Here is a 14,441-nt window from a genome sequence, read left to right on the forward strand (position 1 = left end):
ATATTTTTTTTTTTAAAAAAAAAAATAATAAATTGACACATGTTATGTTTTATATGTTAAATAAAAAATATTTTTCGAATTTTTTAAATTATTTTGATGAGTTTTATATAAAATTTTGAGTTGTGTGTTTGGTTATGAGTTGTTAATTTTTGTATCAAATATCACATGTCAGATCAAAAATTCTCTACTCAATTTAAAATTCTTTTCAAAACTCATAACCAAACAAATTTTCTACACTCAAATCATAATTCTAAAACCCACAAACTCAAAATACAATTCATATCCTCAAATCATATTTACAAAACTTTACTAAACACAGTAAATGTTTACAAATTGCTTTCAAAATAATAAATGTAAATCTCAAATTATCTCAAATAAAAATTAAAAGACTATATGAACCCCAGATTCTATTATATATCAATTGAATAGGGTTTACCTAAGGAATTTCATGGTTTGCCTTAATAAAAATAGCATGAAAATACTCAATTAATCATATATCAAGCGAGTTATTTGTCTAATTTAGTGTTATGAGAATTTGACACAAAGGCTCCATTTGTTTCAACGTAAAATATTTTATAAATTGATTTTATACAAAAAAATGTTTTTGTTTTTATTTTTTGGCATTTGGTTGACACTTGGAACAAAAAACATTTTATTATCTAAAAGAGAAATTTTGATTTAATAAAGTGTAATTTATGACTTTTTGTTGAGTTAAAAAATTTATTTGAAAAGGCTAAATGTGTTAAAAAAGTAGCAAGTAAGAGTTGACTTACGAAATTTTTAGAAGTAAGTCATTATATGAAAAATGATACAAAAATATTTTTTTTAAAATATTTTACTTTCTTTTTGTTCAACCAAATAACAGAAAAGGAGTAAAACGTCAAAAACAAACAGACTCTACATTAACTTATTTTTTGTATTTTGTAATCATGTTATAATTGAGTTCGTAATAAAAAATTAATAAACTCTAATAAACTGGCATTTATCGTGTATTAACGTGTCATACTGAAAATTAACAGCTTAGTGGTCCATAAGTCTTCCCAATTTCATTTTCATGAATTTGGGCCTCCCACCATTCTAGCCCAGCACTTAAAAACTTCCCTCCTCCCAAGGACCCCCTCTCTCATCTCATCTTCCAATCTGCTTCAAAAACACAACTCACACTCTCCCTTCTCTCTTCTCTCTCTCTTTATCTCTCTCTAAAATACATCACATCACAACAATGGAACCATGGCTCGACGACCTCGCCGACGACTTACAGAGCATGAGTTTCAACTCCACCACCACCGCCACCGACATCCACCGCAGCACCAGCTCCGGCTCCGAGACAACCTGGACTGCCGCTTCCTCCTCCGTCAGCCACCTCGGCCCCGCCATCGCCGCCGCAGCCGCAAAGCCCCACACTCCCTCCGGCAATCCCTGCTGGGACGCAATCCGCCGCGCCAGATCCGAATCCTCCTCGGGCCAAATCTCCCTCCCCGACCTCCGATTCATCCACCGCCTCGGCTCCGGCGACATCGGCTCGGTCTACTTGGCTGAGCTCAAGTGCGGAGCCATCAACGGAGAAGCAGTGTTCGCAGCGAAGGTGATGGACAAGAAGGAACTAGCGAGCCGTAATAAAGAAGGAAGAGCGAGGACAGAAAAGGAAATTTTGGAAATGTTGGACCATCCGTTCTTGCCAACGCTCTACGCGACGTTGGAATCGCCAAAGTGGTCCTGCCTACTCACTGAGTTCTGCCCCGGCGGCGACCTCCATGTCCTCCGCCAGCGTCAGCCCTGTAAACGCTACCCCGAATCCGCCGTCAGGTGCGCACGTTAGCTCTTCTCACTCACACTCTTCCACTTCCACTTCCACTTCCACTTCCACACATACATACATACAAATTTACTCCTTCCGTCTGGGCACTTTGTTATTTTTTATTTTATGCTATTCACTTTTGTGTTAAATTTTTATAATAGATTTAAAATAAAATTATGCATTTATTCGATAATGTGATGAATTTTTTTATCAAAATATTTTTGAATTAAAAATTGTTATAACTATAAAATTTTATAATAATAGTATTTTTTTATTTTTTATTTTTGTAATTTTATTATAAATTACAAAAATAAAAAATATTTTTGTAATACACATTTTAAAATAAGTCATGTATTATGTATTCCTTTGGGATATAAATTGATGTTTTAACTATTTTAACTTGGAGTTAAAAGTTTCATTTAAGAATGATTTTTTGTTTTTTTTTAATTTTATAAAAAAAAAATTAAAATAATTATAATTTAGATATGATATTTAATTTTTAAATTTTTTATAGATATTTTAACCCTATAATATTTTGACAAACGAGTGGGATATTTCTCCTATATTATTCCGTCTAAAAAAGTGGGTATATTATAGTGAAACGGATACGGAATTGATTGGGTGTGTCGAGGTGTACGTTCTTCATCACCATTGAGACACAGCTGATGACAGTGATGTAGCGTGGTGGTGAAAGGAAAAATTATTGGTTCGTGAGATATACATACGTTAGTTAAAAAGTCATTATATATTATTATATTATTTTTTTATTTTTTAAATATTTTTTAATAAAAAATTATTAAAATAATTTATTCTTAAACAAGTCTTTAATTACAAATCACTATATATATATATATATATGTTTTTATTTTTTGATTATTTAATATAAAATTACAAAAATTTAACCTTCTTTCATCGATTATAATTTATGTGGCGCTGCTTGTGACCATCCAATAAGGTGGTAAGGTGGGCGTAACCACCTTGGCAGGAGTGGGACTCACAAGGTTATCATCTCCTCATGTTGTCTCTGAAAATTGTGTCAAGTGATCGATTTACTGCGTGTGTCGTACACCGTCTCATTTTCTTCAGAGACTGTTTCTTGGGTCACAGTAAAAAAAAATGTTAAAACTTAATATTTTAAAATTTATTTATAATAATGTAGTTAAACAAAATTAAAACATATGATATTATGTTATTGTGATTATAATTATGAGAGGTTTTCTTTTTTTTCTTTATTTTTTTTTTTTAGTCGTAAACATTTTCAAAAAAGAAAAAGTAAAGTGAAAAGTTTTGTTGGGTGGAGTCGCAATTGCACGTGTTCGTGTCCACGTAAGGTCGAGGTCTACGCCTTTATTTTCTACTGGCATCCAATAATATTAAGACACGTATTGACTGTCACATGGTAATGAGTCCAAAATCTTGCAAGCACGACCAAGCACGTACTGGGGGTCACACTCACTGTTATAGTAAAGGGCGTCTTCTTCATTTAAATTACAATAATGCCAAATAGTCAACTATCCACGAGCCTTTTTTTTTAGGAAAGCTGGCCCAAAACCTGCGTGGTCCGTGTCTGCATGACACTGTTCGGCTGTGTGGAGTAATTTTTATACACAGATAAATATATGTGGAGCAGTATATTTTATTATTGTGATTGATTTTTTCGGTAATATTTATTATATTTATGTTAGGTATTTAACAAATAATAGAAATATATATATTTATAATTTGTAGAATGTAGTATAACTTAGGCCTCGTTTGGGAACAGGTTAATTTAGTAATTTTTTGACTATTTGGCTAAAATATGAGCTAAAAAAAACTAATATATTTGAGATGACTTTTTAGTTTTTTACGAAAAGATGTGCAAAAAATAAAGAGAAAAGAGAATCTTTGACTTTTTGGTATGGATTATTGACTTTTTAATTTTTTTGATGACTTTTTGACTAAAAAAATCACTTGTCAAACGAGGCCTTAGTATCCAATTAACATATATTTTTTTTTTTTTTTTTTTTGACTATATGCCATAATCACCATTGGTCAAGCCATTGATTGCTTTGATGAAACGGTTGGTTGATTGCTGATTTACCGTGTTTATCATGTGTCATGAAAAATTATGTATAGATCTTGGAGCAAGTTCTGATGTCCTAATTTAATATTATTAATTAAAATTGTAAGATTCAATATTTTTTTATTAAAATTTTAAGAGATAATTTAATAAGGGTCAAGTAATAAGTGCGGCATAATAGTTCTAGACTACCAAATAAGACTTCGCGTGTCATTATGGATCATTTTAATATGAAATTATGTGAAACCATAATGTTATAAACATTACACAACAATCATAATATAATAAAAGATTAAGATTAAACACAATTATAAAAGAGTTTATTTTGAAAATAAATCTCACCTTACGTAATTAATTCTTGAGTGGAATATTTGGTAATTGATAAAAAAAATTTCTTTTTTTTTTTTTTTGCGCGCTAAAGATGTTATTTGGGGCTTTTGAAACCTTGATTGGTGAAAAATTATGATATTATCGTGGAGTACTTGTGGAGGCATGGTAGAATTCTTTAATCTTTTCAAAAATTTAATAAAAAGCTTTTCCTTTTTATAAAATAAAAAAAAAAGCAAATCCCAAACAGACAGATTTATTAGCCTTTATTTATTTATTTTTATAAAAAGCAAAAGTATTGTTTATTTAGTTATTTCTAAACACGGAATACTAGGCCATAAATTGGTGAGGGCATTTTTGTCTTTTAGCTGATTTGTCTTTTCGACATTTCGGGAAATTTGTAGTCTGACCCGCAATATCCGAAGAAGACGTCCGAAATCCAACAGACGTGGTTTTCCGTTAGGGGCATTAACTTTTGCGGGAATTCTGGGATTTTTTTTTGAAAAATGCTTGGGAACACTAATTAGTGCTCCCACTAATTAGGTGGCAGTGGGTCCCGCCATTAATGATGTGATGTTTTAGTCTTGGAGTTGTATTTTTTTTTTTTTAATGCATTAGTGCTATTAGTGGTGATGTTTTTAGTGGGATGAATCATTGTTGTTTTTTTTTTCTATATTTAAGGATACCTTATTTTTTTTTGATTGGCCCTTGATTTATTCTTATTACCTTTTGGCCCCTCTTTTTTGATTTCTCTATTGCTCGTATTATTTCCAAATGTGAAACTATCAAGTAAGTGAGAAAAGTGTTAAACTAATTACAAATCAATAAATTTTTTACAGATAATTGCATCTCCCACTTTGCTGATTCGCTATTAGTTTTCTATTTACAATTCATCTTATATTCTTTATTTCCAAATTTAATGATTTGCAGTTAATTTTCCATTTGTAATTTATTTTATATTCCTTATTTACAAATCTATTTCTTTTGCTGCAAAATATTCTTACTTCCCTTTTTGTAGTATTATACAAAAAGATAAATTTACCCTTCGAACATTTTGAATTCCTCAAAGAAATGATTAAAAGGAAAAATTAGAAATTTAGATATACAAACAAAAGTGTAGTGAGAGCGGTGAAAAGAGGTGTTTTATAACAAACTCCAAGAAAAATAATTATATATGAGTAATATTACAAACTTATCCTTATCAACTCGTAAATTATCCATAAATTAATATCCATCACACCCTATATGGATTCCACACTATACAAATTAATTTTTACCATACAATCACCCACCCAAAAAATTCTGGGTGGGTAAGTCTGGATTACCAGACTTTTCCATTATATATTTAACTTGTGTATGGACATTGGGTTTTTCTTTTAATTTGTTGGTTCTTTTTCTTCTACTTTTTTTTTTTTTTTTGAAGTGAATTTGACATATCTAGTTTATGTTTGCATGTTGGATATGTTATTGAATATTAATTATAGTATAAAAAGTTATTTCTGTTGTTAAACTACCTATATAAATTATGTTCAATAATTGACTCAAATGGTCTATAATGTTAGAATATATAATATATTAGTAGATAGTGTGCCTCCCTTAGTAGATAGTGTGCCTCCCTTTCGGTGCCTTTAGGTGCTAGTGCTTCACTTTCCATCATGAGCCATCATTGTCCATTGTTTGTAAGGTTTGTATTTTCTCCTATATAAGGAGCCCCTCTCCATTTGTAATAAACATTAATATCAGAATATCAATATCAATCAATAATACATATATTTTTTAACATGGTATCAGAGCAAGGTTAAGAACCTGATCATTCTGCTTCACCGGCGGGCGGCAGCCTCGCCTTGGCCGCCCGCCGGACCTCTACACATACCCCGACTCCGAATTACATTATCCTCATCTTCCAAGCAAAATGCCCGTTTAGTTCGTAAGTGAAAAGCAGACCTGATTGCCTCCTTGATTGCATCTGCAGTTCCATCAATACCAATCCTTCTAATGTGCTCACCCCACTTGACTGTTCTGACCCTCCCACCATAGGCAGAGTGGCCCTCACCTCCATTTACCGGGGTTTCTCTCCAGTTCCAAGGGGGTACTCCACTGGCTGCAACTGCATCAGCAGCAGTAATGGCAAGAGGATCACCATCATGATCCAAAGGTCTTTCGAGGTTGACCGTTGACTGGCCACCAGCTTCTACTGGTCCAAATGGGATATTGCCATCCTCCAGGCCTTTATCCGAAAATTGAATCTACAAATCGACTTTCGAAGAGCTGGGGCTCTTGTAGGGGCCATTCTTGCTCCTATCTCGAAGCAACTCCTCAAGCTCCTTAGCGGAAGCACTGCTCCTATCTTGGTGCTTTGCCTTCTTGAATTCCTTCAACAAGTTCCTCCACTTATCAGTACACATAGTCGCCGATCGATCAAACCTTTTTTTTTTTCTCATCTTCGCCGAGATCCGACCCTTCCATGATATTGCTCCGATCAGTGGAACTCGCCGACTGTAGAACCCAGATCATACGTCGCCGGCTACCTCCCAACGGAGCTTGGTCTCCTTCCCGGCCTCCACCCTCTTCGGGTCTTCACCTTCTTTCCGATCACACCCTCCACCTACTGACAGAGTTTCACCAAAGCCTAATATTCCTCCCCCACCGCCTCATTACACATCTTTCCCACCATTATACTATATTATCATACGCCACACCCACTCCATTTCTTTATTTTATTATTTTTCCTTTTACTTTTTTTTTTTCCCACACTTCATCTCTTCCCATGCCGGTTCCATCTGAGGAAGAGAATAAAATAAATTCAGAGGCACCGGGACTTGACCCTCGTCTCTCTCTCTCCACTTTATCAGTTTTGTCCCCCTCCTTTTCTCATCTATCACACATCCACGTTATTTCATATTTTTCTTTTCTTTTAATATATATGTATTTCTATATTTTTTATTATATTATATTTTTCTTATCCCAACTTTTATTTTATTTTATTTATTTATTTTTTTTTTTTCATCAATATTTTCTTATTCTACACCTCGTTCGTGAGCATCCATTTTTTTTTTCTTGTTATTATTTTTTTTTTATATATTCCACCAAAAAAAAAAAAAAACAACCATCTTGGTTTTCATTCCACACACTTGTCATTTTTTTTTTTACGGGATCAACCCCGGTCACACTTTTACACATCAACCAAAAAAAAAAAAAAAAAAAAAAAAAAACAAAACAAAAATACAAACGCACAACCACATCCACAGGTGGGATTCTTCTTCTCTACTCTGCCGCCGGTCTTTTCTTCTTGCCTCCGTCTTGGGCGGCCCTTGCCGGTGTTGCCTCCGTACTTCCTAGGCCACTAAGCAAGTTGCCTCCTGCCTGCTCCTCCACTACAGCATATGGCGGACCTCCAAATCGGAACATCACAGTGGCTTTCCGCTTCAGTTCCTTATTTTCTGCTTTTAGCACGCTTATCTCTGCTCGCGCATCCTTATACATGCGTTGGAGCAGAGCCAGCTGGGCATTTAAATGATGCACCTCATTTGTCCTACTCTGCAGCCGGTTCGACAAATTTGTGACCGCCGTCATGGTTTCCACGCATGACTTCAGAGTATACTGATTAGCCTCAATATCAGTTTGCATCGCCATTTTTTGCTCCACCGACCGCATCGGAAAGTTCAGTGGAGCAAAACCAGCGGTGTTTGGTTGCGGTTCACTGGCCACCGCACCAGTTATTTCTCTTGTGGGCTCGTTCAGTTCTGGAAAGAGCGTGAGCAGGTTCTGGGTAGCTGGACGGGAAGAAGAGGCCATGTTTTTGAGTTGCTAAGTGTTTCAGAGAAGGGTTGGTTTCCGGGTGTTTCAAGATTTGCAGAGACAAGCTCTCCGAGCGTTCAGAGGTTTCAGACTCGTATGCACAGCCTTCGCCTCAACCTTGTTTTAAATAGCCAGGGCCAGCCACGCGCATCGCGCGCCTCTTGCCGCCCGACAAATTGGCACGCCTTTTCATGGCACATCTTTTGATAAAGTGGGCACGCCTTTTGATGGCACGCCTTTTGAAAAATTGGGCACACCTTTTGAGGGTGCAACTTTTCCAACGGTCCGACATGACCCCATAAACTGTCCCGACATTGATTCCGGTTAGCCTACAGTGTCCTCTACTACGTTATGACACCACCATACAGTGTCCTCTACCACGTTATGACACCACCATACAGTGTCCTCTACATGTTATGACACCACCATCCAGTGTCCTCTACACCGTTATGGCACACCCATCCAGTGTCCTCTACCACGTTATGGCACCATCTTTCAGAGTCTTCACCAACGGTTTGACACGACCATACAGTGTCTCCTATCTTTTTTTATTTATTTATTTTTATGTATTTTCTTGTTTATTTTTATGTATTTTTTGTTTTGTTACTCTCTCCAAACTCAAGTTGGTTAGTTTCTCTCCTCCTTGAGTTTGCGGGGGGCTGTTAGAATATATAATATATTAGTAGATAGTGTGCCTCCCTTAGTAGATAGTGTGCCTCCCTTTCGGTGCCTTTAGGTGCTAGTGCTTCACTTTCCATCATGAGCCATCATTGTCCATTGTTTGTAAGGTTTGTATTTTCTCCTATATAAGGAGCCCCTCTCCATTTGTAATAAACATTAATATCAGAATATCAATATCAATCAATAATACATATATTTTTTAACATATAATGGTAGTTTTGGTTTTTGAAAAAAATTTGGTAATAAAAGAGAAATGCTACATATCAGTAGCTTTTTATTTTGAGTAAGAGTACAATCACACTTTTTTACAACATTTTTTACCATCTACTCAAGGACCCTACATCATCATATGATATGGGGCCACTTTCATTGTGAGTAGGTACTAAGAAATGTTGTAAAAAAAAATATGGATATAATAGTATCTCCAATGCTTCATTAAATTTAAGTAAAATTTTGATAAAAAATTTGATTTGATATAATACACTCTAATAGTTTCATCAAATTTGGGTGGCCATTCGGCCAGTCATCCAATCTAGAGTAAATTTTTATCTGATTCGTCTTAAAACTAGTTGTCCGAGAGGATATCTTGGAGGACGTTACAGTCACCTACAAATTTGATGAAAAGATAAAACTCTCTTGATTTAATGGAAAAAGTAACTCTCCTTATATTTGATATTAATTTGATGAAAGGATGGGAGCTCAAATTTTAGGCATTGTTTATCAAATTTGAATTTAATCACATATTTAATGAAGGACTAGAGATAGCATAACTGGACTATTTTACTTTTAAAACTTTATGTCACAATTAATATGACATGATATGGTCTTTCTCTACTTTATTTGTCTTCAATACAAAAGGACAATTGCAAGTATTTTGTTCAACAGTGATATAAACTGTTGGCAAAAAAATCAGTGACAGACACAAAAAAATCCTTTGTAGTGGAATTAAGACTTTAAAAAAATAAAAATAAATAAAGGTGGAAGGACAAAGAAAAAGCGAAAGATAAGTGAGAATATGCCAAAATATGGGGGGCAGATGGGCTATAACCCTGATTCTCTTCTCCTTTCACTTTGCATGGGATGGGTAGTTGCTATAAGGAGGGGCTCTAGGCATCCCCATGAAATAAACTATTTAAAGTTCCCTCTCCACTCATCACATATACGGCTTTTCTAACCAAGATACTCTCTCTCTCCTATCTATTTCTACACAATAATGTTATTTACACATACAAAAATAAATAAATAAATAAATATCACATGATTTATATATAGGGCAAATTACCAACACTCCCCTCGAGGTTTGACTAAAATACGGATTCCCTCTTGAGGTTTAAGAAATTACATCTCGCTCTCTAAGATTTATATTTGCATAATAAATTGCCCCATGAGATTTATATTTGCATAACAAATTACACCTTCAGTTGTTATGCAAATATAAACTCAAAGGGCAATTTGTAATTTTCCAAATTTCAGGAGAGAATTCATATTTTAGTCAAACTTGGAGGGGGTGTTGGTAATTTGCCCTTAGATATATAAATCCGACTTGCAGGACAAATAATGTGCCCTCCTATTGCGAGAGGTACATGATCGTCGTTCGTCAAATTATTCACAAAAGTTAGTTGTGTGCCCTGTTATTAGACAAGCACATGGCTACATGGCCAGTTGAACATACCTAATTATTTCTCACTAATTAAATTTTATTTTGTTGATTTTTTTATAAAGATATATGAATAGCATTACTAATTATCAAATAATACTTCTATGTTCTTTAACTAGTAAAGGTCATGTGTATTGCCTAAAGTTGGTTGAGCATTTTAATAATGCAGCTATTGTATTGATGAGTATATAGCTGCTTCTATAATAATATTATATTATTAATAAATAAAAGAAAGAAGCCAATATATTATAATCTGGTTTTTAGAGTACATTATCAATGGGCAATAGCCCTAAGCGGAGGACCCCATGCCTCATCATGTGACAATGGTTCTCAATTATTTTCATGCACTAGTGAAGGAGGCATTTGAGCTTTTTTATTATATTTTTTAAAATCTTATTGGAGCATCTGTATCCTGCTAAACCATACATAGTGGTGGAATGATGGGTCTTTTGCTCAATCTTATTGGGTCTTTTGATCAAGACAACTCCATCATTCTGTATTGATTTTTGGATCGTTGTGGCTCTACTTGATTAATAATACAAGTCTATTAGTCAGTATTGATCTTTAATCATGTGTTTTTTTTCTCCAGGTTTTATGCATCAGAGGTAGTGGTAGCACTAGAATATGTTCACATGATGGGCATTGTCTACCGTGATCTCAAGCCTGAAAATGTGTTGGTCCGATCGGATGGCCACATCATGCTCACCGATTTTGACCTCTCGTTGAAATGCGATTCCTCTACATCGACGCCTCAAATTTTCTCCCGTCAAAACCCCCTTGCTCCACCCCCGCCAAGTGAGTACATGTTGGACCCACCGGCTTTCACGTCTACGTCATGCATTCTTCCCAATTGCATTGTCCCTGCCGTGTCATGCTTCCATCCTAAGCGCAAGCGCAAGAAGAAGCCAGGCCACCACGGTGGGCCTCAGTTCGTGGCTGAGCCGATGGACATCCGGTCGATGTCATTTGTCGGGACCCACGAGTACCTGGCACCGGAGATTGTGTCCGGGGAGGGCCATGGTAGTGCAGTGGATTGGTGGACACTAGGGATATTTATGTTTGAATTATTGTATGGTGTGACACCTTTTAAAGGGTTGGACAATGAGCTAACCCTAGCTAATATTGTTGCTCGAGCGCTAGAATTCCCTAAAGAGCCCACCATCCCGGCCAACGCCAAGGACCTCATATCACAGCTGTTGGTTAAGGATCCGGACAGGCGAATGGGGTCCACAATGGGTGCGTCGGCAATCAAGCACCATCCATTCTTCCAAGGGGTCAATTGGGCTCTCTTGAGATGTACATCCCCACCCTTCGTTCCTCCACCATTTAAACGCGATGTTGTCTCTGATGAAAGTTGCCCGGACACCCCGGTGGAATATTACTAGTGTTAAATAGGGCATTTACAAAAACCTCATTAACAGTTTATACAATTGGTGGGGTTAATAGTTGCATTTTGATTTTTCTTCTCCGTTTTTGGAACTTAATTTTGATTCATGAGTCATTTTGGGTTGGTGAAAATGCCTTCTTACTGTGTAAATTCTCAATTCAATAATATTTAAGTCACAGAAATAGATTACATGAAACAACCAACCATATTTACATAAAATGATTTTGCATTTATAGGTGTGAATCATAAGGATGTAGGTGTTGTTGATTCAATGATTTATTTTAAATATCATGAATTTGCATATCTCAATTTGAATCATGGGTGACAAAAGTTAGGTGTTCAATACTAGGCTCTCTATAAAATATTTAATCGATCCATTCCAAGTAAGAGGTGGCTCCCCAATTTTTATTTTTATTTTTATTCTTTATAAAAATTTCACCTGCCCTTTTAATTTATGAATATTTTTACAATCAGTATATAATGACTTTTCTACGTTTATTTTTTACAATTATTCCTACAATATATATAACATCATCTCAATTATTTTACATATTACATAATAGCATCAATTCCATTAACTTATTGATTCAATATGTAAATGTCATTAATTGTTTCTACAATTATGAAAATCATAAACCTAAATTTTTATAAATTATGGAGACAAGTATGTAGATTAATTAATTTTTCTCACTAATTTTTTCCTCACCCATATCTAAGTAATTATCAATTTTCAATAAATTTTTTAAATTTTTTTTTTTTTTAACACTTACCTTGGCTCCTTAGCAAAATTTGTGATTTGGTTTTAAATCATTTATGTTCACAATAGAGTAATGATATACAAACAAAAAATTCATACATAATTTTTATAAATAATAATACAACTCAGTGTATACATTTTACTTTAGAACAAAATACCCATAAAAATAAATTTAATTATAAAGATGAAATTACCACATCATTTTTATAAAATATCTTGTAAAAATTAAATATAAATAGAGCTTTTCTTCACAATAAACTTATTGACACAAAATGCAAATTCCAACCAATGTGAATGAACCCCAAACACATTAAGGCATATATATATGTACACGTATTACATTTTTTGGTAGGCAACGGTCCAATGCAATAATACCAAAGAAAGAGTGGGTATTTTATATCTAACTATTTATTTATCTTACATATTTGTTTAATGGGAAACATTTGTTTTCAAATTATTTGAGTTGTTAATAAAGAAAAGGTACATCTCTTATGTCATGTAGTATATATAGTCAATGGGTTTGGGGGTAGGAGGTTATAGACAAAGTGAGGATGTAAACAAATGCACAAACCAAACCTACAAACGACGCGGAAGCCAGTGAGCATGCTGTGTGATGGGTTGTTCTCAAATCACGGTGGTTGGGGGGCCGGAGTTATGCTGTGGGCCATTGTCCTGATGGCGATTGTGATTGTGATTGTGATGCCGGTGGGGTTGGGTTGAGTATGGAGAGAGCATGCCCCCCTCCCCCCCTCCCCCGACCCACATGAATTTGGTTTACTGTGTGGAGGGATATGTGAATGTTTGGGACTTGTTTATCAGGCCCACTCTTAAAGTTGTTGGGTTTGTTTTGGATTTGGATTACTTTTTAACTCTTATAAACATTTGGAAAAATTATTTATAAGTCTTATTAGGGAGACTTATACTACATATGATCTTATTAAAAAATTTATATTTTTATAAGTTCTGTGGGAAGTTGTTGACACATTTACTCTCAATAGTAGTTGTTAATATCATAAATAATAGTAAAACTATATAGGAAATTGAATGTTACCATAGATCATATATATATATAAACGTAACGTAACGTAACACCTACATAAACGTAACGTGGCACCTATACGTAACGTGACACTTATATAAACGTAACGTGACACCTATGATCTTGGTAACATGCAATTTCCTATATAGGAAATATAGGAAATTGCATGTTACCATAGATCATATCTACATAAACGTAACGTAGCGTGACACCTACATATACGTAACGTGACACCTATGATCTAGATCAATTGAATGTTGCCATAGATCATAGGTGTCACGTTATGTTATAGAAAATTGAATGTTGCCATAGACCATAGGTGTCACGTTACGTTACGTTTATGTAGATCATATAGGAAATTGAATGTTACCATAAATCATATTTATATGAAACGTAACGTAACACCAACATAAACTAACAACATTTTCACATTCAATTTAAAAAAATAAAAACTCATTAAGTTTGTGAAACGTAACGTGACACGTTATGTTATGTTTATGTAGGTGTCACGTTACGTTACGTTTATATAGGTGCCACGTTATGTTATGTTTATGTAAGTGTCATGTCACGTTACGTTTATGTAGGATCTTGTAGAATACATTCCTATTTAAATAGGATTTGAAACTCTATAAGAAATTACACAGGACTTAGCGTACCATAAGTGTCTGAAAAAAGACTTATAAATAAGTCTCCCAAAATATTTTTTAACTCTTGTAATTTTATTTTTATTTTTTTTTTGGGGGTGTAAATAACTCTTGTAAAACTTACTATAATGATAGGGAAAGGTTAGAATATGTATTTGCACATTGTAAAAAAATTATATATTTTGTGAGATCAAAGTTATGATTTTTATAATGAAAGTTATGAATTTTGAAATTATGATGTGTACGTATAATTAAAGTTATATTTTTTGTGAGATAAGTTATAAGAAAAAAAAA

General features: G+C 34.3%; 1 protein-coding gene and 1 pseudogene across 1 annotated transcript; one reads left to right on the plus strand and one right to left on the minus strand.

The window, feature by feature from the left end:
• Nucleotides 1-1,025: 1,025 nt before the first annotated feature.
• Nucleotides 1,026-11,903, plus strand: LOC114310359 (Protein kinase superfamily protein). The gene is made up of 2 exons (XM_028256335.2): nucleotides 1,026-1,806; nucleotides 10,910-11,903. The coding sequence occupies exons 1-2, from the start codon at nucleotides 1,223-1,225 to the stop codon at nucleotides 11,703-11,705; spliced, it is 1,380 nt and encodes a 459-aa protein (XP_028112136.2). The 5' UTR covers nucleotides 1,026-1,222; the 3' UTR covers nucleotides 11,706-11,903.
• Nucleotides 5,874-6,694, minus strand: LOC145807866 (trihelix transcription factor GT-1 pseudogene; annotated as a pseudogene).
• Nucleotides 11,904-14,441: the final 2,538 nt, after the last annotated feature.

This window comes from Camellia sinensis, chromosome 14 (genome assembly GCF_055761805.1).
Source record: "Camellia sinensis isolate YWXY chromosome 14, ASM5576180v1, whole genome shotgun sequence".
NCBI classification, from domain to species: domain Eukaryota; kingdom Viridiplantae; phylum Streptophyta; class Magnoliopsida; order Ericales; family Theaceae; genus Camellia; species Camellia sinensis.